General features: G+C 33.9%; 1 protein-coding gene across 2 annotated transcripts in view; it reads left to right on the top strand.

Moving 5' to 3' along the window:
- Window positions 1-22,918, top strand: part of LOC134845751 (uncharacterized) — a 53,192-nt gene that overhangs the window by 19,582 nt on the left and 10,692 nt on the right. The window contains exons 2-5 of one of the 2 annotated variants that reach the window (XM_063862813.1): window positions 13,796-14,307; window positions 17,096-17,352; window positions 17,542-17,781; window positions 18,048-18,231. In XM_063862813.1, coding sequence (XP_063718883.1) covers window positions 13,796-14,307; window positions 17,096-17,352; window positions 17,542-17,781; window positions 18,048-18,231 — 1,193 coding nt within the window. Of the gene's footprint in view, window positions 1-13,795; window positions 14,308-17,095; window positions 17,353-17,541; window positions 17,782-18,047; window positions 18,232-22,918 lie in introns of those variants that run through there. The other variant, XM_063862814.1, reaches the window with a different exon arrangement.

Raw genomic sequence — 22,918 nt, 5'->3', positions numbered from 1 at the left:
TCTGGTAATATACCGATGGGGTTTTCTGGAGTACTTTGTGATGGGGATTGGGGTATATCAAAATGAACTCGGGGAGTTTGAAAATTTCTGTTTCGTCGAGGATGTATAATTTGTCTATTTATTTCGACTGTGTTTTGGTTTTGACTAGGATTTCGTATTCTACTTAATTCTTGTGGTAATGTTGGGTATAAGTTATATGTTGGTTCACTTAGAGGTGCTTGTCGTTGAACTGGTTCTAGTGGTTCTGATAAGCGAGCGTGTCGTTCTTCAAAGGTATATGGGTTATCTTGAAAGGAAATCGTGTAGATGTTTGGGGGTTTTGGGTAATTGAAGGTGCTGTTGGGTTTTCCTGGGATGATGTCGGTGAAGACTGACTGTGTGATTGTTGGTTAGCAATTTTTGATGGTTTTTGATCTATTCTTTTAGTGAAAAAACTTATGTTTATTGTAGTATTCTTCTAGAAAAAGAATTAGGAGGATTGTTGCTAGGGCGAATGTGATAATTGCTTTCTTTATACATTTGCATATTGTCAAGATGAGAGATGATAGAAATGTTATAAAAATTACAAATAGTAAGAAAATATCTGTTCTACTAAAAATGGTTCGTATCATTTAGATAAGTTTTGTGAATCGTACCTGTGGATATAGTCAATAGCTTTTGAAAGCTGGAGGTATAGTTCAAATATGGAATAGAAAATTAAAAAAATATTGCAAAAAATGATTAAGATTATTACAAAAGATTCAAAGGTATCAAAAAGAAATATGATGAAAAGTTTAAATATTGTGAAAAAGTTTGCGAGAATGTTTAGAATTATGGTAACTGGTCGAGAGAAGAGCATTTAAGAAATGGCTTCTCGATCGAATATTTTTTGTTGTTTGAGGCAATTTTCAAGTGTGGTCGAATTATTTATTGGTTTTTTGACGAGTGGGTCGAGTTTTGTGAAAAATTGTTGGGGGCAAATTTTATGGTGATCGGGAGGTCTTCTTTGTCTTTATTTTTATTTGTCAAATGATCTGGGGTATTTTTGAGATTTTTATACTTTAGGCTAATTAAAATGGTCGTTCTTTTACTTTAGGCTAATTTAACATATTTGTTTGGAGGGTATTTGAGGTCTGAGTTGGGGAAATATTGTTGATCTTTGGTTTATTAGATAAGGGAGGGTTATGATATTATGTTGATATTTATTTTAGTTGTCAAGTTGGAATGGTTTGCTTATTTTTGACCTGGAGGTCGCAAAGTTATAGTTATAGATATGCCTGGAGTTTAATATCGTTCGTCTAGTTGATCTGTATTAGAGTTAGAGAAGGTGACGGATTGGATGAATCCTATTGGCTAATTATGACTAGAATCGTTGCGTGTTTATCAGCATGTTTTTTTTGAAAAATGAAAGTTCAAAATATTTCAGAGGTGCAAAAATTATTAAATATAAAATTAAAGCTGTTTTTGAAATTCGACTTTCTTTAATATTTTAGATTGTGGAATGAATGTTTTATACTTTTTACGTGGTTGATTTCTAAGTCGTGATGACTCTCTATGTTCTGATTTGTCGATTTGTTCTTGGGGTATTATTTTTTTGTCATTTTCCTATTTTTTTTTTCTTTTTGTGGTGTATTTTGATCTAGCTTTTTTGTATTGTTTTTCGTTGTAGTTGATTTTTTATTTTGGTTTTCGAGGTGATTGTCATGTTGTTCCTTTGTTTTATTTTCCGTATGTGGGTTATTTTGAATAACTTTTAAACCTGTGAAAGAATATAATTGAGTTAGTTCACGTAGTGCGTATTCTTTTGGGTAATAAGGTAATAGGTTGTTTCGATGTTGAACAATTTCTTTTTGTTCTGAGTCGGTGATTTTATATGTGACATCAGTGGGTTTGGCAATTATTTGGTATGGTCCTTTACGAAGGGGTTGTAATTTTTTAGAAATTCCTTTTTGAGTGTTAAAATTGGGTATTAAAACAAATGTTCCAATTTTTAAATCGGAGGCTGGTGTAAAGCGTGAATTTATTTGTTCATTAATGTTTTGCCTTTGTAACAACTTTTTTGTTACTTTTTGGTAAATTTCATTGTGTTTTTTATCTCTGTTTAAAATCCATTCGGTGTGTGTACCGGAGGCTAATTTAAGAATTTGTGGGTGATGAAAATGATCTTCATCGTGTGTGTGTAGAGGTAGGTTATAACAAATTGAGTCTTTATTCGGTTGACAATAACTTTGTGCATTTTTATGAGAGTTTGCTGTAAACATAATCGGTTTGCGTGGCTTTTGATTAAAAACCATTTCATATGGTGACATTCCTAGAGTTGTCGTGATTTGTGAATTATATGCTAAGGGAAATAGTTTTACATCTGCTGACCATTCGGTGTATCTTGTATCATTTCCATTGATGATACATCTAAGATATTCTTGTAGTGAACGGTTCATACCGACGACTAAGCCGTTTGTCCAAGGTGCGTGAGATGTACGTGGTTTGTGTTTGATGTTATATAAATGACATATTGTGATGATTTCATTATTTATGAATTCTGTACCGTTGTCTGTAACTAAAACTTCTGGTAGTCCGAATTTAGCTATCCAGTGTTCATAAAGTGTTGTGTAAGCATAATAAGCGTTACAATGTGGTACTGGGTTAAGTGCTACATAATGTGTAAATGCGTCAACAATTACCATAATGTAGGTGTTTCCTTCGGATGAGGGGGAAATTGGTCCTTTTGTATCAAATTAAATACGGTGGTTAAAGTACAAACTTTGTCCTTAAAAATCTTGTTTTTGAGCTATTTGTTTTTGATTTGGATAAGGTTTATTTAGCTGACATACTATACAATCATTGCATAGTACTTTTATCCAAATTGGTACATTTGGAAAATAAAAGTTTTGTATGAAATTTGAATATGTTTTCTCTGATCCAGAGTGTCCTTTAATGTTTTGTGTATGTGAAATATTAAAAGCTATAAGAATCATACTTAGAGGGAGACAGGGAACTGTAGATTCATTTAATTGGTATTCTAGAAGGTCTGTGTTTTCATTAATTGTTGTATTATTAAATTTTCGAAAATATCGGAGGAGTGTTTTATTTCCTAAAATAGTTGTATCTGCCTTGACGGGTTTAGTTTTATATTTGTGCCATGATTTTAGTTGTCTAATTACTGGGTCAAGATTTTGATATTGTTTCAAAGTTTTAATTGTAATTTTATCTGTTGGGGGGAGAAAAATGTTTTCAATTTCTAATTTAGATAAAGGAATTGTATCAAGTGGGTCATGGAGGTCAAAAACTTGATTTATTGTGTATTTTGAAACGTTCGTTTGTGGTCCTGATAAATTTATTTTATCAATTAGATTTTCTTTTTCAATTAATGGAAAAAGGTCTTTTTTATGTGGGTATTGTTTTACTCTTTTTTGTTGTGTGTTATTTTTTATCCATTGTGAATATGGAATTGGTTTAAAAGTTGATGTTCCAAGTAGATCAACTTCGTAGTGGTTATTTTGACAATCTAAATAAAGTGGGAAGTGTTGTAGATTATTTATCTGTTATTATTCAACGTCAGTTTTTACTGCATATTTGCATTCTAGTCGGGGTGATGTTTCATTTTCTGCAAGGTAGAATTTTATACTGTTTTTGAGCTATTTGTTTTTGATTTGGATAAGGTTTATTTAGCTGACATACTATACAATCATTGCATAGTACTTTTATCCAAATTGGTGCATTTGGAAAATAAAAGTTTTGTATGAAATTTGAATATGTTTTCTCTGATCCAGAGTGTCCTTTAATGTTTTGTGTATGTGAAATATTAAAAGCTATAAGAATCATACTTAGAGGGAGACAGGGAACTGTAGATTCATTTAATTGGTATTCTAGAAGGTCTGTGTTTTCATTAATTGTTGTATTATTAAATTTTCGAAAATATCGGAGGAGTGTTTTATTTCCTAAAATAGTTGTATCTGCCTTGACGGGTTTAGTTTTATATTTGTGCCATGATTTTAGTTGTCTAATTACTGGGTCAAGATTTTGATATTGTTTTTGGGTCAAGAGTTTGATAATTGTAATTTTATCTGTTGGGGGGAGAAAAATATTTTCATTTTCTAATTTAGATAAAGGAATTGTATCAAGTGGGTCATGGAGGTCAAAAACTTGATTTATTGTGTATTTTGAATCGTTCGTTTGTGGTCCTGATAACTTTATTTTATCAGTTAGATTTTCTTTTTCAATTAATGGAAAAAGGTCTTTTTTATGTGGGTATTGTTTTACTCTTTTTTGTTGTGTGTTATTTTTTATCCATTGTGAATATGGAATTGGTTTAAAAGTTGATGTTCCAAGTAGATCAACTTCGTAGTGGTTATTTTGACAATCTAAAGAAAGTGGGAAGTGTTGTAGATTATTTATCTGTGATTGTTCAACGTCAGTTTTTACTGCATATTTGCATTCTAGTCGGGGTGATGTTTCATTTTCTGCAAGGTAGAATTTTATATTTTTGGGTATTTCAACTGTAGTTTTACGTGTAAGTAATTCAGGTGTTGTATTTCGACTTAATGTGTCTGGTAATGCAAGATTTTTTCCTGCTGTCCAAACTATATGTAAGTTTGGGAATTTCATTAGAATTAATTGAAATCTATAAACTCGATGATTTGGATTGGATTTTTGTGTAAAGAGAAAAATGATTGGTTTGTGATCTGTAAATAGAACTGTTGGATGTTTTGATCCAAGTATTAGAAAATCATATTCTGTTAGTGTATATATTATGGCTGTACATTCTCTCATTAGAGTTGAGAGTCGTAGCTCTGCTTGAGTGAATAGTCGAGAATTTGCTGATATAAGGTTCATTTTGTTTGTACCATTGTGTGATTGTAATAATGCTGCGCCGATGCCAAAATTCGAAGCATCGCACATTGCATAGAATGGTTGATTTGGATCTGGAATTGTATTCGAAATTTGTTCAGTTAAGAGTTTTTTAATTTCTTCAAATCGTGCTTGATGTTCTGTGTTCCATTCTAAATTATTTTGTTGTCTAAGTATATTATAAAAAGGTCTTAGGTATAATTGCATTTTATAGACATATTTGCTTAAAAAGTTTAACATTCCAAGGAATTCTTGGATTTTCTTTTTGTTTGTTGGTGGTTGGAGCTTCTGAATAGCATCAATGCGTGGTTTTAATGGAGTGATTGTTTTTCTTTCTATATTATGTCCTAAGAATTTAACTCGTGTTAAAAAGAAGTGTGATTTATCGGGGGCGGCCTTCAGATTTTCGTTCTGAAGTATTTTGTGATAGTGTTCTAAAACATTGAACATTTCTTCTTTTGTCTGTGATTGCATAAAAACATCGTCTAAATAAGTGATTGCGTTTTTCTTGAGTATTAGTGGTCTAAAAATTTTGCTCATAAAAGCTGAAAATGCTGCTGGTTCTATGGATATTCCATAGAATAGGCGGTTGAATTCATATTGCTGATTTCCAATAACAAATTGTGTTAAGCGTCGCGATTGTTCATCTAGTGGCATTTGATTATATGCACTATTCATATCTGCGGTTGTAAAGTATTTTCCGTTTATTTTTGTTAAAAATAACTTATATTGGTTCAATAGGCCAATTGCATTTTGATTCGTCTATTAGTGAATTAAGGTATCTAGCGTCTAGAACTATTTTTAATGATTCTCCTTTTGCTAGGATGATAACAGGGTTGATAAATGTGTTATCTTTTGGTTGTTCTTCTTAGTTTACCGGTGATATAATTTTGTATTGTTCTAAAATATCAAGTAATCTGTTCACTTTATCGTGTAAATGAATTGGTACTTTACTTGCTCTTTGTTTTTTGAAAACTGCGTCAGGTTTTAATGGAAGATGTAGTGATGAGCTGATTTTGCCAACATCAAATTTGGATGTTGCATAGACTGATGAATATTTTATTAGCTGTTTGGCTAATTTATCAAATTCGTCTTGTGTTATTTGTGAGTGTTGGAAGTTAAACATTGTTAAAAACTTCTGTTGAGTCTCTGTGTAGTTACTTATGTTGAATGTAGGTTTGAAATATGGGGTTTTTGTGAAATAGTCTGTATTTCTCTTTTCATTACTTATTATATTATTTATGGATAATTCTTCATTAAGAATTGTGGATTGACAAATATCTAATAATTGGAGTATATTATTTACGCGATATTCTTTTTCGTGTATTGGTGATATCGTAGCATTGGTTTCGCAATAGCCTAAAAGTCCTAAAGGTAATGTTACTTGATAGGGTGTATTGTTGTATACATGTAGAGATATAATATCTGAATTCGAGTTTTTCAAATATTTTATGGATGAGATTGTGATTTTGAAAAATTTATGGATAGGTTTGAATTCAAAGTCTGACATATAGAGTTGTTGTTTATTTTGTTTTTTATCATATTGGTGAACTTGTTTTATTGAAAAATTATATATGTTTCCTGATAGTGGTTTCAGGTGTTTTCTTTGTTGGTTATATATTGGATAAAATTTTGAAAAGAATGGTGGTTGTTTGTTTAATCTTTGGAAAAATGTTAGGGATGTGTCTTTTGTTTTTGTGTATTTATCTTTGATTAGTATTTTACTGTTTAAGATGTTGGTTGTTGGTATATATTTAGAGATAAATGGTATTCCTATGATATTGTGTTTAATATCAGTGATATGAAATATTTGTTTAAATGGTTTATTTAAAATTTTATTCTGCTCCATTGTTCTTGTGGGGAGAAGAAATAATTGAATTTTTCCATAGTTTACCAATGTTGATCCTTGTGCTGTTGCTAGTTTACTGGAGGTTTCAAGAGGTGTTAATTTTGGGTGTAATGTTTTTATCTCATTCCATGTGGGAATGTTTATTATGTTTGATTCTGCTCCTGAATCAATTAGAAAATCAATTTCAAGATCTGGTGGTTGAAATTCTTTGTTTCTTGGACTTTCTAAAAGAAATGGTATTGTCCAAATTTTTTCTTTAGGTTGTTCTTTTTGTATATTTTGATAGATGTGATTTGTATTCAAGCATTTTGTTTTGTCATTTTCATTGGATTTATTTGTAGTGTTGATTTCGCTAGTTTCTTGTGTTGTTTGTGTGGAATGTATGGGTTCAATATAATAATTGTGAAGGAGTTCTAATTGCTTTTCATATATGTGTGATGGAAAAGGTTGTTCATATATAATAGGTTCCTAGTCATTTTCGACTGTTATCATATTGATGGAGGTAGTGTTTTCTGTTTCACTTTCTGAATCTGATGATCCATAGTTTATTTGATTTAGTTGTAGTTCGTCATTTACTGTGTCATCAATACCTGGGGGGTCTGATGTTGTTTCCGGATTTGATTGTACTTGGTTTATACGTCTTTGATGTTTAGGTGTACTACTTCTGTGGCGATTGTTGGAATTGTTATAATGATTATTATTTCTGTGTGGTGATTGGGAATAATTTCTATAACGATTATTATAACTTGAATGTCGATTTTGTGAATTGTTTCGTGATCTATTTTGATAATTATTGTTTGATCTGTGATAGTTTGATCTGTTATATGAGTTATTCCTTGATCGATTGTTCGGGTAATTTTGATTTCGATTGTTTGAATAACTTCTATTTCGATTATTGGAGTAGTTTCTATTCCTATTATATGATGAGTTTCGTGACTGATTGTTTGGATAGTATCTATTCCTTGATTGGGAATTAGATCTAGAAACAAATCGTGTTGTATTTGAATTTGATCTGGAATAGTTATTTCGACTATTTGGTCTATTGTAATAATTTTGTGACGAATTTTGTGTATTTCTTCGTTCTGGTGATCTTCCTCTATAACTTGAGTTATATGGTGATTGATTTCTCGTGTAGTTGGTATTGTTCGGAAGTGGTTTTCCTGAACTGTTGTTGCTGTATACATTTTTGTTCGGTAGATTTTGATCTTTCTTCAAGTACTGATAGAATGATTTATTTGGTTCTTTATATTTTTGAGGTTTGTTTTGATTATCTTGTTGTTTTTGTCTACATTCAGAAATGCTATGTCCGTATCGTCGGCAATAATTACACCATTTTTTGAAAGATGGTTTGCCTTTAAAGTTTGGGTGTTTTTCATAAATATTGAGTATTTCAGTGATTTTTTCAACAAGGTCTGTATCTGATTCCTGTATATTGTTGATACTTGTGGTATTTGTTTCGATTCGGTTAACATATTGTAATTTCTGATTTTCTGTTTCTTCAAGTTTCATTGTGATTTCCGCTTGCTCTAGCTTGTCTACTAGTTTTCGAAAATCTAAATCGGGCTCTCGGATTGAGGAAGGATGAGATGCTCTCTTTTTTATTGCTATTTTCCTTAATTGAGGTGTTAAGGTCATCATTAAGATTTCTGTCATTTTTGTGTTTTTATAATCGTGTGTATTTAATGAATATGCTTTTCGAACTAGTGTTTCGATACGTACTGCTAATTGTTTGATGGTTTCATTTGGTAATCTGCGAATTTCATTACATAAAACTCTTTGTTGTTGTTTGTTTCTTTCGGAGTCAAACATTTTTGAAAATTCTTGTGTAAATCTCTTCCAATTTGATTTTATTTCTATAGGCAATACTGAAAACCATTTTTGGGCTGCGCCGTCTAAGGTTGTCTGTATCAACGCTGTGCGTCGATGTATCCAGTTTTGATGTAGTGGCGTATTAATTGGTTCAGGTCCTATATTTAAAATTAAATTTGCTGTTACTGCATTTAAATAATCTTCTACAGAATATTCAGGGTCTGTTCCTGTGAATTCCATTAATGGTTTGTTTGATGTTATTGATGATCTACCCATAAGGTATGGATTCATTGTCATTTGTAATGATTCTGCTGCATTTGGCATTTGTGAAAAATTTGAAAATTGATTTTTTGTTATTTCGTGTTGTTGCAGATAATATGGAAGTGGTATTTCATTTTGCATTTGTGTTGGTTGATGTGAGTGTGTAATCATTGGGTTTTGTGGCTGAATTGGTTGAAAAGATTGTGTATTAATTGGGTTTTGCATTTGTATTGGTTGTTGATTTTGTGTATCTATCTGGTGTGGAGAAAAAATTCTATGATGTGTATATGGTTTCTGCATTCCTTGTCCGCGATATTCTTGGGTATATGGTGCAAATATATCTGGTTGTAAATAATCATCATCAGAGGATAGGTAATCCGTTTGATGAGGTGCTTGTTTTTTATTTTTATTCTGTTGAAAGAATGGGTAATTTTCACTATGATCCTGTGGAGGATGTGGATTAGCTTGAAAATTTACTGAATTGGTTGTTGCCATTGGATTATTCCAATATCGAGATCTGATTTGATTATTATTATTATTTCGTGGAGGATAGTTTGTTTTTGATGAATGTGTATAATTATAATTATGTTCCGCAAAATTGTTTCTTGTGAACGATCTGCGTGCATGTTTTTGACGGTATTGTCATGGGTCTATATGTTTGGTAATCCATTTGTGAATATTTTGGAGCAACCGAAGGTTTAACGGTTGATTGTAAGGTTACCTGTGCTAGTGAAGTGTTTGTATTTCTTGGTGTTGTTAAATTTGGACGTATCGGTGAAATACTTTGTTGTGTAGTTGTTGTTGTTTGGACAATTTCTTCATTTATGAAGTGTGATGGTGTCTAAATATCTTGTTGAGTGAGATTCCTAGTTCCATTAAGGTTTTCATTGTGTTGAGATTGATTGTGGGAAATCTATGAATGCATAATGAGACCATTCGGGGTCCCAAATGTAGTCTGACTGTTCTGTGATGGCGGTATCATCGTTTGAATTTTGAGGTCTAAAATTTTTTCTTGCTTGTGAAATTAAATCTATATTATGTGTGAAATAATCTATTATAAACCATGCCAAAATTTTTTGTAAGTCATGTTTTGTATGTTGTGAAACCTCATCTTTAGTGAAATTTTTTTTAATTATATTTAGGAAAGATGAAAATAGTGTGATTTCATGTCGTACCCTTATATGTTTAGATGTCTCTGTCGGTGAGACATTTGGGATTGGGATTTCGTTTTCTAATATTGAGATATAACTATATATTATTGCAAAAACTTCGTTAGTAAATATGGAGTTTGCTCTTTGTGAGTTATGATATTGTATGCTTTTTATATATTCTGAGAATACTTTTGAAAATTCTAAATCAAGGTCGTCTGTTTGAATTACATATTTGCGGTGATTCGGGTTTGGTGAGGTGAATTCTATGGTGTAGATTCCGTAGTGTTGTATCAAATTACATATATCTTTCAGATAGTGATCAATAATTTGTCTTTTGATTTTTACATCTGGGAACTCTGTTTTACATGGGCTGATTCCGGGTTCAAACAAATTTAGGAGTAAATTCTTGCAAAATATATGCTGTCCTCTATCATTGGTTGCATCTACGAGGATGGGGAAGATATCGTCATCATCTGGACTATCTTCACTTGGAGTGTGTGTTTGGCTCATTTTTTCGTTTAATGACTGTTAATAGGTAATTATCGATGTGTCTAATTGGTTGATTCCAGTTATATAAGTGTACTGGTTTGTGTTTATATTGCTTTTTTATTCGTCTTTTTCCTCTTTTTGATGAATTTGAAGTTGTTTCTGAGTCGGAAAAATATAGTTGATCGTGAATGGGACAATTTTTATCAATTGATTCTTTTAATTTATAAAGTTCGTCTAAATTGCTGGCTTCTGATTCTGAAAATGCGTTTCTGTTTTTGGAAAATCTTTTTCGTGTGATTTGTCTTTGTTTGTTTATTATTTTTCTTTTTAGTGTTTGTCGTTTTGTTCTAATATATCCAACTGTTTGTGTATGAGGTGTGATTACAAGATCGTATTTTTTGTTATCTATTTCACAGTTGTGTAAAACGATTATTTGTTCGTTTCCTAGATTTTTAAATGACATAAAGTTTAGGATGACGGATGCAAAAAGTTGTTAGATGATTTCTATTTTCTTAATCTGTTAGTCCTTACGATTTTTTGGCTAGCTTAACCTGGTTCTATTTGTTCAGGGTTGGAGAGAAAAGTATATCGATTCCGAAGAATGATTTTTTACTTTCTCGTGGCTAGTATAAGCTAAGGTGTTAACTTACTTAATCTTACATAGGGGGGTAGTGATTGTGTTCAAGGGTTGGAGAATAGTAAATCGATCCACAAGGTTCAGGTATAATTAGAACGCGAGTAGTTCGTTAGATACTATTTTAAACTTACTAAGTCTAAGATTTATCCTGGGTCTTGAAGAGGGTTCAAGTGAAGGATGAATAACCGAAGTTCTTCACTGTTTATCCTAATTTGAATGGTCAGTTTTGTTGAAAAATTTCTATTAGTCTTGGGTTTTTAGAAAGGGTTGGATAGTGAATCGACGTTTGAGGTCGTTAGACACTAGCTAAGTGGGTGGGGGAGAACAAAATTGTTCTTTTTGATCCAAGGATAGGCCTTGATTTTCAAGTTTTAAATTTAATTAAATAGAAAATGAATTAAGATCCAAGGATAAGCCTTGATGATCTGGTTTTAAATTTAGGTGATTTTAAGTTTAAAATGATTTAAATTTGTTTAAGAAAAAGATTTAGTTTTTTAATGATATTAGTGAGCTTATGATTGCTGTTATGTTTTAGGTGATGAAGCTGGGACAATTTGATGATTTTATGATTACTAACAGTTTATTGTCATGCTACTAATTTTTGTTTTGATTTTCAATAAATATTTTCCAAACATGTTTTATATAATACTGCAGAATTTTAAGAAAACGATCTGAGATCTTTTTCTCAATCGTTATTGTATATTAATAGTTTTGTCTTAGCGCCTGAAATGATTATGAAGATTGACTTCAAAATTTTATGTTTGCAAATGAAAATCTAAATTCATTGCTAATAAAATTCTAAATATAAAAGTTTGTGTTGGCTTTTGCCGTACTATCATATAACTATTTGGTAAGTTTCTATTTTGTCGTATGTCGTCTCTGATTCGAGGTCTTCTTGCAATTCCGGGTAGTTCTGTTATCGTTCGGAATATTGGCTCTGATCTATTGAGTCGTAGAGACATTTAGATTAAATTATCGTCGTATAACATTTTAAAAATGTTTTGTCTAATTTCTAATCTATTTTTGGTTAATTCTAAGCTATTAAGGTCTTGTTCGAGACTTATGGTCGCACCAGATGAGTTAATTTCGAGGTGGTTAACTCATAGAGTAATTTCGGATAGGGTACACCGTCTGCTCGTCACGCTATCTTATTTTCGGCCGGATAGATTCGTGCAACTTCTTGGTCTAATACCGATCCTAATCTTACTCTTATACTATATAGTCTCAGGTTGTTTAACTAGTCTCTGCTAGGCTCAATAGATCTAGGGTATACTGGTTTATTGCGGCTGCTGAAGTCTTCTTGGAGAGTCAACTAATTTCTAAGTTAAATTCAAATCTCTCTGGTGCTGAAATTACAAGTAATTCCAGCACTTACAAATAAGTGGGTTGTTAGTTTGATGGATCATGATTGGTTAATATTAAATACTTTACAGTGGTAAAATATCTAATTTATCCAATCATAAAATGTAGTTTAGATCAGGTTCCAAAAAGAAAATAGCACACAAAAGTGTCTATTTCTTCTTGATCATTTAAAACAGCAGGGTATTTTTGAAGAAAAATTAGAATCTCCCCAGGTCTATCTGTTAAATTCTCAAAAACTCCAGAAACAGATTTTTATGGATAGTTTAGAGCCGTTTAGGTATTCTTCATACCAATTTTCACTGGGAAGCGTTTGCGAAAAACATTGATGAATAAAAGTGAAATTGTTGTCGAAATTCTCAAATTGCTGACCCGGTGTGACGATACTACAAAAATCTCCTGACTTAGAACCGCTAATGACAATTTTAAGACTTTTCCCCTATTTCACAGGTCTCTTATAAAAACAACGCAAAATATTACAAAATTAAAAACTAAGGGCCGATTATAATTTGAAAATGATTTTATGTGTTTCTAACCAGTTGTTTGACACAGAAAATTCAAAAGTCACAATGGAGGTGTTTTGTGATGCTAGAATGATTATTTTTCAATTTTCTATAATAATTTTTATACCCAAATCTGTCCAAAAAACAGGCCACATTTTTTTTGAAATAGAAGCCTCAAAGCCAGATGCAAAAATTCCGTTTTTTAAATTAAAATATTACGTGAAAGTCAAGAAGTTAACTTACTTTTGGCATATCTGAAAACTTAGTTTAATCTGCATGTTTAATCTATTGGTTTTCTCATCTGCGTATCCTACTTTGGTAAAGTGCTTGTCATACAGTTCCATTAATAGAAAAACGCTAGTCATGCAATTTCATAAATGGAAAACATGATGGTCATGCTATTTTCACACTTTTTTTCTTCTTTTGAATAAGTACAGAATTTGTATGACAAGCTTTTTCCATAAATTGAAATTTTTTCACTCTCATATTTTTTCAACCCGGGTTATAATGCAAATCGTTCAGATTTCACTTGAACTGTATGCACAGTTTATAATGGAACTTTTTAAAACAAGGAACAAACACGCAGGGCTTTTCAATTTTATTAAATATTATTGTTCAAAAATTAGATTGTAATATAATTCAGGACGATTAAATGTTGAGAAAACCGGCAGGGCTGGTCAAAGATTTACCAGCAATCAGTCCAAAATGACAGCTACTAAAATGTTTGCACAGGATAGTTTTTTTGGTGTTTTGGGAGATCTTGATAACCAATTCGGTAAAGTTACAATTGACGAACAATTGCTTATTACTAGCGGAGATTTTTGAAACCTGACCATTTTTTCCCTAAATTTTTGAAGACAGATTCATTTTGGCATGGTTTAGTGTATAAACGTATGACCTTGTGTTTTAGATTGGTGCCGATCCTTCGTTCACGGAAGGGGAAGGAATCAGCGAATCCCAAATCAACGAAGGATTCAAAGGAACGAGCAGATAGTAAGACACAGAGGGGAAGAAGAAGAAGTGGACAGACGGATTGGCGTGAAGGAGGAGCCACCACCACCGCCACTAGCAGCAGGGACAATAAGAAGGACACTGTGTTAGACTGCTGTCACAAGTGCAGTGGGCAGAAGAGCGACACTGCAGAAGAGGACAGAGAACAGGCACAGGTCAACAAGAGCAACACACAGTGCATCGGAGAAGTGGGCGAAGGCAGTAGCCAGACACCTGGTGTGAGGACTGTGAATAATTGCACCCATATAAGCAGCAGCTGCAGCAGAAGTCCTCATAGGCTCACATCTCATCAACAGCCTCCTCAACTCCATCCTCCTAGTTCGCATCATTCAATTCCCTCAGGGGCAGCCGCGTGTGCGTCCCAATCGCAGTCCAGGTCTCCCTCTCCCTCCATCACAGCCACAAGACTAGGCATGTCATCCCACTACCATAATCACTTCCCCACATATTAAATGAGAAAAAATGCAGAAACAAAGAAAAACAAGTGCATATTCATAAGAATCATAAGAACTTGTCAAAGCTTTCAAATCAAAATTATAATTGCGTTTTAGAAAAAGTGCGTTTTAGAAAAGCACTTCGTTTTTAGAACGTATGGATTGTGATCAAAAAACCGATGTGCAAGACACTAATACGACTGAAAAAGGTAGAGCGCAAATTACTCGTTGTTTTTTATTCATTTGACCATTGCTAATGGCAACATTTAAAAGGACAACCATGTCCAAACAAGTTTTTGCACAATTGATTACTTTTTTTCTATCGATAATCAAAGGAGTTTGGGTTGATGAAAAAATCCTGAATGTTTTCTACTGGTGTTCGTTGTTTTTCAGCGCAATTGAGCAACCTGTTCAAAAAATACTGGTCAAATTCAAATTTTGGTAGAACTCTTTATTCAATTGATGCCCCTACTCGCATTTAAGATTCAAGACCTCCCCCCTCAAAAAGTCGGGGGGGGGGGGGGGGGGGTTAGCCACATTTAGTTTCAAGCGTCAATGATCGATTATATTATGATTTTAATAACAGTCTTACAAAAATTGAGAAAAAGATGATTTTAATCAATTAATAATCGATTATGATCTCTCTTTTTGAGATGAAATACATTCAATTATAATACATTAGAAACTATTATTTTATCCGAATTTCTATCTCATTTGTTTTCAAGAAAAAATCCATTATAATCAATTATAATTGTTTATAATCCTTTTGTTTGCCCTTTTGTCTTCGACGTTGCCAATCAATTGCTTATTTTTTATGCTTTTCGTAGACGTTGGTTTATCTGAAAACTGGGAAATTTGTTTTAACAGTTTTCAAATCAATTTATCACTTTTTTATTTTTTCATTTTTCTTGATTATAGCTGTTTCATGATATACATTTTTTATTTTTTGACCACTAAAGTATCAGCACACTGCTTTATTTTCATGATTTATATAGAAGAGTTATGTTTCACCTACCGCAGGGTTCTTTCAACTAATATGAAGGGATCTCAATGAAACGTTTGCTTCGTGGTAAGACTTCGTGTTCAGATGAACCAAAGAGTGACAAGATATCTCACTTTGAGAGACTTTTGACAGAAAAAAGTATTATTGTTCCGACTTTCGATACGAAAGTAACGGAATATTTGTGCTCGCGGTGGGTTTTTTTTTCTTCAGACAAATTTCGACTTTTTAACTAGCCATTTTTGACGAATTTTTTTTTTACCATTCAAAAGGTTTTGTTGTCCTGAGCTTAAATTTGAAAAGATATTTCACCTGTGATCATTTTTCGTAAAGTGAGGGTTTATACTTTGCCATTTTGACCAATTTGGGACAGTTAACGCGCGATATAATTCGCGCTATTAACGCGTAAGCGGAGAGTTAATCCGTCTTAGAAATCGTTCCAAATTGGTTGAACGAAGCTTATCTGCCCTAATTGATTTGTTACAAGGAGCAAAATTTAATCCTTTGTACTTTAGATGGATTGTGGGGGGGGGGGTTGATTTTCAAAAAAAAATTTAAATTAAAAGAAAAATTTCATTTTATTTTATTTCATTTCATTTTTTATGTTATTGCTGCTCCATAAAGCTTAAAAGGCAGTCGGAACATTCAGGGCTTCGCCCTGATACGAGCAGTATTGTTATCTCTTATAAAAGTTTATAAGAGGTTATAAGAATTTATAAAAGATTATAAGAGATTTTAGGAAAAATATAATCAATTATAATTGATTATAATTTATTATAACATCACTAAAAATCTTATTTAATGATAAATCGTTTAAACATCTAAGTTTGGCGTTTGGCGCTTTTAATTAATTACAATTCTGATTTAAAAAAAAAAAAACAATTTTAATTGTTATATAATCGATTATTTTCTCTTTTTTCTGAGTGCGGGTTGGAGTTGGGCAGGGTTAAATGTGGACAAATGCTATGGAGATTGTTTTCCAAAATAAATCCAATATGAGTTGAGTAAGCAGAAAAAGCTGCAAACTTTGCTCACAATTTGCACACAATTTTGGAAATTACTTATACAGAATTCGATCCATTGTAATCTATAACAAAGGAATGTAAACAAGACTGTAATCGATTTAAATTCCTTGAAAACAGCGAATTGTGATGGTTATAATCGCTTGCGTGGTCCCAAAATGTTATCCTCGTCCATTACAAGTGCATCATTTTTGAATCGGAAAATCGATTGCAATTGATTATTAACCATGTAACCTCAGTGCGGGTGGGAACTATTCCATTCGATTCTTCTCATTAGCAAGAGCTAGTATTGCAACCGTGATTTTGTCAGTGTATTTTATTCACAGATTTTGCCAATGTATTAGCCACCTCTTATATAATGATTTTCAGGTGGGAGCGCGCGCCAAAAAGACTCTATTTTTTTGTCAACTTTTTCCAAAAGCTCCCTTAAAACGCTGTATTGTTCTGTTTGTTCTTTTTCTAAAGTTTGCCTGCTGCTCCGAAAGATTTGTCGAATTAGTGATTTGCGAGTGCGCAGAAAATTAATTTGGTCGAGCTAAAAACAATTGAACAAAAAAGCTTTTCTATGTAAATTTTTCAAGCTGGAACTCAAATTTGGCTAGTGGTTCAAGAATGGGCTAATAGCGTTAAGTACATATGCTTTTAGAGAATCTTTTAGAAAGCTGGTAATCCAAATTCTGAATAACTAAGTACTTCTTTTTGATTGTTATAGCAGGTCTGATATCTGGGTTTTTTGCGTATAGGTCGGATCATGAGTAGCCTGGAGAAAGTGTTGGGCGACTGGGGCGGAGGAATGGGTGGTCTGCAGCAGCAGGAGGGCAGCGGCAGTGGCAGTGGCAGTGGGTCGGTGGGGACTGTGAGGGCTCTGCTGTTGGGATCCCCCTCATCCGGCAGGACTCAATTCAGACAGGCCTGTGCGACCCTCTACTCCAACCAGCCGGCACGCCCACAATCCCAACTGAATCATGCAGCCGACAGACTCCCACTGCTCAGGGATAGGGTCAGTCAAGTGTCAAGTAGTGCGGTAGCAATTGTGGATGGGCTTTTGAAAAAGTCGCTCACGGTGGGGCCACGATTAAGACTTAGTTCAATCAGGCTCGTTGTTTAGTATTGTTCATCGCAGTTAAGAGTTTTTGGGTATATCTATTGGCGGAGAAGACTGATTAGTTGATTCTGTTCCCCCGCTTAGGACTCGGAGTCGACGAGTGACTCCCTCCACACCGGCACCCCCTCCCACACTGGATCTGTCCCGCCGCCTCATCCTTCTCACCCCCCTGCATCCTGTGTGAGTAGCAGCAGTGGCGGTGGTGGGGGAAGTGGTGGGGGGAGTGTGAGTGTGCGGCTGAGTGACAGGGACAGTGTGGACTTGGTCTACAAGCGACAGCTGCTCGGACACTCCGACTACCACTGGCAACACAAAGCTGTCAAGGTCAACCATACTTACTCACATACATACACATTTACACATGTACACATATGCTACACTCGTACTCAATCTAACTACACTCGCCCTGTACAATGACTTGAAGCACACTCTAAGTCACTCCACTGTAAGAGAGAATAGAAGTGACAGTGTCATAGCAGGATAGTGTTGAGTTTGGTGTGGTTGGCAGATTCCCTCACCCACTAGTCACATTTATCTGTAAGTGATTGGATGAGTTGATTAAGTCAGTAGTGTCATTCCATGTACTGCAGTTACACCTGGTGGAGTTGGACAGGATGAAAGAGCGTGACCACAGAACTGAGTATGCCCCACCCTCCACTACAAGGGGCACCACTGCCAAGACATCCACTGGGGGTGGGGGAGGGGGAGGGGCAGTGTGGAAGTTGAGGGATAATCTGGACTGTGCTGTGGTATTCGTGGATGCATCCCAAACAGGTACTCACCTCAAGTTCTTTTATTCACACATATTACAAAAAACTATTCTTACAGACGCAGTATTTTTTCATGCCAATGTCAACGAACTTTCTCTTCGTACAAATTAACAGCATTTACAGACTCAGATGATAATTTTATTCATTTGTGTGTCCTTTCAGTTGCCTGAATGCTTCTTTAGAATATATGAGGGAAAATGTTCCTCCAGTTTTATATCTCTCAACAAATGTTCCTTGCTTTGAGTTTCGTACTCTAAAGCCTCATTGAAGGCTGCAGCTCCAAAAAATCTAAGTTTGAGGACCACAGACTGACCTTACTCTTTAACCATTTATGCCCATAAAAGGGGCGTAGTCGTTTACCAAGTAAAACTATCGTTAAAAAAATTGCAATAGCAGATTGATTACGTTTGCACGAAAAATGTTTGCCTGGTGTCTCTTTTGCCAAAGGTTCCAGTCCGCAAATAATCCTTCCCTCAATTTCGAGGGAAAAAATACCCCAGTCAATATGAAATGTTCTACTTTTTTCGTATATACAGTTTAATTGTTTTGTTCCTACTTTCGGAAAAAAGCAGAATAGTTATGATTGGGGTGGTAATTTTTTTATTCAGCCAATTTCCGAATTTTTATTTAGAAGTTTTTGACAGAGTGAGTTTTATTATATCATCATCCGAAAAGAGTGCACATGCAAATCATTCCCATACAAAACATACCAATACAAAAAAAAACATAAAACGAACAAAAACGGTCCAATACAAAGCAGTCCGGTTTAAGGTCGCCTGTGGATTCGCTGTGCGCGCGTCGCCTCTTTGCTTTGATAATCAGCTCTCATTTTTGTAAAGTTTTGTGGGCTTAAAAATTGCAATATTCGCAAATTTGTGGAGATTAACGCTGCGATACATTGCGTTTTTTTAACACGCATAAGCGGTGGATTAATGATTTCCAAAATGAATCCATTTGATCTTATGATTAGTACAGACGCTAAATAGGCCCATTTGGATTTATGCGGCAGTTATTTTCTCCAAACTTATTGTTCCAACATTCGACAAAAAAGACGTGCTATTCGGGGTGTTTTTTTCTCCTTACATTTCTGGCGGATTTTGTTTACGCAATCTAAAAAGTTATGGTTTTCTGCGCTCAATTTCAAGAAAAAAAAACATTCCTCTTTGACATTATGGGGGTTTAAAGTTAATCTAATTTGGCCAAATTGATACAATAGTTTCTCAAAATATGTCGTTTTATTTTGCAAAACAACCAGAATAAAACAACTTGAATTGGAAATTGTCCATGCTTAAATATCTGTCCCTAGAAACGTTTTATTCCTGATTTCAATATAAAAACTTTCATTATAAAAAGCCTGCTAGTGGTTTTGACCTCCCACGTAACGGGCTACTCAGACACAATGACTAAGCCTGTTTTTATACAGCAGGAGTTTAGATATCTCCAAGAAAACTCGTATGTAGTCAAGTTGGTATCATAACAAGACTGCTCGTATCAGGGCGAAGCCCTGAATGTTCCGACTGCCTTTTAAGGTTTACGGAGCAGCAGTAATAAAATAAAAAAATAAATGAAATAAAACAAAATGAAATTTTTTTTTTAAAATTTGAAATTTTTTATGAAAATCATCCCCCCACACGCCATATAAAGTACAAAAAGATAGATTTCGTTCCCTGTAACAAATCATATATGGCAAACAAGACTGCTCGTATCAGGGCGAAGCCCTGAGTGTTCCGACTGCCTTTTAAGGTTTATGGAGCAGCAGTAACAACATAAAAAAAATTAAATTAAATTTAAAAAAATGAAATTTTTTTCTTAAATTTAAAATTTTTTAAGAAAATCATCACCCCACACGCCATTTAAAGTACAAAAAGAGAGATTTTGTTCCTTGTAACAAATCAATTATGGCAAATAAGCTTCGTTCAACCAATTTGGAACAATTTATAAGACGGATTAAATCTCCGCTTATGCGTTAATAGCGCGAATTATATCGCGCGTTAATTGTCCCAAATTGGTCAAAATGCCCAAAATGGCAATCTTTAAACCCTCATAACTTTACGAAAAATGATCACAGGTGAAATAACTTTTCAAATTTAAGCTCAGGACAACACTAGCTTTTGAATGATATAAAAAAAATTCCGTCAAAAATTGCTAGTTGAAAAGTCGAAATTTGTCTGAAAAAAAAACCCATACCCCGAGCACAAATATTCCGTTACTCTTGTAGTAAATGGATTTTCGTGTTCTAAAAAGTTGTTAAAATGATGGATTACCATTTTACGTTCAGACAACAAAATTGGACTAAAAATGGATTTAAATCCATTTTTTCTCGCCAAAACAAAATGCATTATAATTCATTTGGAATCCATGGTAATGGATTATTACATAAGTTGAAATCACATTAAAATGGATTTTAGTCAACTTTATTCTTGTTTCGCGCGTCGTGCAAAATTTTGCAAGAAATTTTGCATTTATCAAGTGAATTATGCGGAAACAAATCCCTCCCCCACCTGAACCCACCCCACTGAATACACCCCCCTGAATACACCCCCCTGAATACCACTGAACCCACTCCTTCACCCACCTGAATCCACCCCACTGAAAACACCCCCCTGAATACACACCCTGAATAAACCCCCCCCCCCCACTGAACCCCCACTCGAACAAACCCCCCCCCACTTTAGCAAACCACCACATGAACAGCCCCTCCTAAACCACTGCCTCCCCCACCTGAACCTCTCGTAAAGTTATGAGGATTTAAAGATTGCCATTTTGGCCAGTTCGGGACAATTAACGCGCAATATAATTCGCGCTATTAACGCGTAAGCGGAGAGTCAATCCGAAGAAAAATCGTTCCAAATTGGTTGAAAGAAGCTTATTTGCCATAATTGATTTGTTACAAGGAGCGAAGTCTATCCTTTTGTACTTTATATGGCGTGTGGGGTGATGATTTTCATTGAAAATTTCAAATTTTAGAAAAAACAAAATTTTAATTTTATTTTTATTACATTTAATTTTTTGATGTTATTTCTGCTCCATAAAAGCTTAAAATGCAGTCGGAACATTCAGGGCTTCGCCCTGATACGAGCAATTTTGTATATATTGTTGCTGCTTAAAATATCTATAAATTTAAAAAGTGGTCCTAAGACAACGAGCCGACGGGACTTCAGGCCAAAATAGAAATTTTACAAGCACCTCAAAACACGCTTTATCTCATCTTTAAATTATTTTTTTTTCAGAAAGTTAGGCAAGTTCAGTTCATAATATGCGTTTTCCATAACATTGCACCACTTAAGAATGGTATCAGATGTCTAAATCGGCCGGATTTGAAATGCATAATTTATAAACCTGAAAGTTCTTTCAACAAAGTTTTAATTTTTAATACTGATAAACATCATTTAGATGCTCAAACTTTTGAAAAAATCCAATAACTTGTAAAGAAAGTTCATGAAATTGAGCAATTATTCGAAACAGGATCTGTAATAATCACAATTTATCTTTTTTTGACAAAATTTGTGGCTTGAAGTCCCTAGTTTTACAATTCGACTCAAAGTCGGCTTCTTGTCCTGCCTCCCTTTTTATTTATACCGCTCAGTTTTTGTAAATTTGCTAATTCAATATAAAGCAGAGATCAAAGCCCGAGTCGCGCTCGATTGGCTAATAACAATAGGAGGCGGAGCAATGAGCAGAACGATCTAATAGTAGAATGGGTTCAAGAGCAGAAAAACAGAGAAATATTAACTTTTATAAGCGAATCGGTAAAAACAAATATCAGAATTGTCAATCTAACCCAAGAAAAATTAATAGATTACGCACAATTTGAGTAATATGAGCAATATTTTCAAAAAAAATCAACAAAAAAAAACTCGACAACATTACTCAAATAATGCATTATTCATTCTTTTCATCGGTAGGAAATAATTGATTTTAGCGATTAGCCCGTAAAAACCAATATTTAACTGTTTTTCTCCTCCTACACCCTTTCTGCTTTTAGATCATTCTGCTCATTGACTGGTCACCATAACAATGTTTACTAATTAGGGTTGACAATAACGTTAATTTTTTCTTTGGCCGATTTCCATCAAAACCGAAGTTGGAAACGATGTGATGTGTTTTTTTTTGTGTTCCGGGCAAAATGTTTTTCTAAACAATTTAATTTTTTGGCAGTAGCGGATTTAGGAAAGAGGCGGTCGCTTTCCTAAAGGATTTGACCTCCTGACTACTCAATGAGTCCTCCTTGTACTATTTTAAGACGCTCGATTTTGCCTGGCTGAACCTATAAGTTTTCTAAGCGCGCTTTTGGCACCAATAAAGAAAACCTTTGAGGGGGAGCGTACGCCAAAAACACAATTTTTTGGTCAAAACTACCCAAATAGTCCCTTAAAACCTCTTTTTAATGATAAGACTTTGGTCGACCTATAAAAAAGATTGACGAAATTTCAAAAGTTTTTGAAAATCAGCCCCCTCGAGAAAATCAGCCCCTTTACTTTGATATGGTCGCCTAATTTATATATCTAATTTAAAATTTGAACACAAAATTTCAAGCTGGCGCTGAAAAAAATTGGCTAAGTCTAGCCAATCAGATTCGAGAAAACTAGTTTCAATTTTAAATGTGGAAAGATAAACTTTGGGCGGAATAAGTAAAAAGACCCGGTAAAACTAAACGAGACAAGAACAGATAGCCAAACATGGGTGCCAGT

This window comes from Symsagittifera roscoffensis, chromosome 5, assembly GCF_963678635.1.
Source record: "Symsagittifera roscoffensis chromosome 5, txSymRosc1.1, whole genome shotgun sequence".
Classification (NCBI taxonomy): Eukaryota; Metazoa; Xenacoelomorpha; order Acoela; family Convolutidae; genus Symsagittifera; species Symsagittifera roscoffensis.
This window is presented reverse-complemented; position numbering and strand designations above follow the sequence as displayed.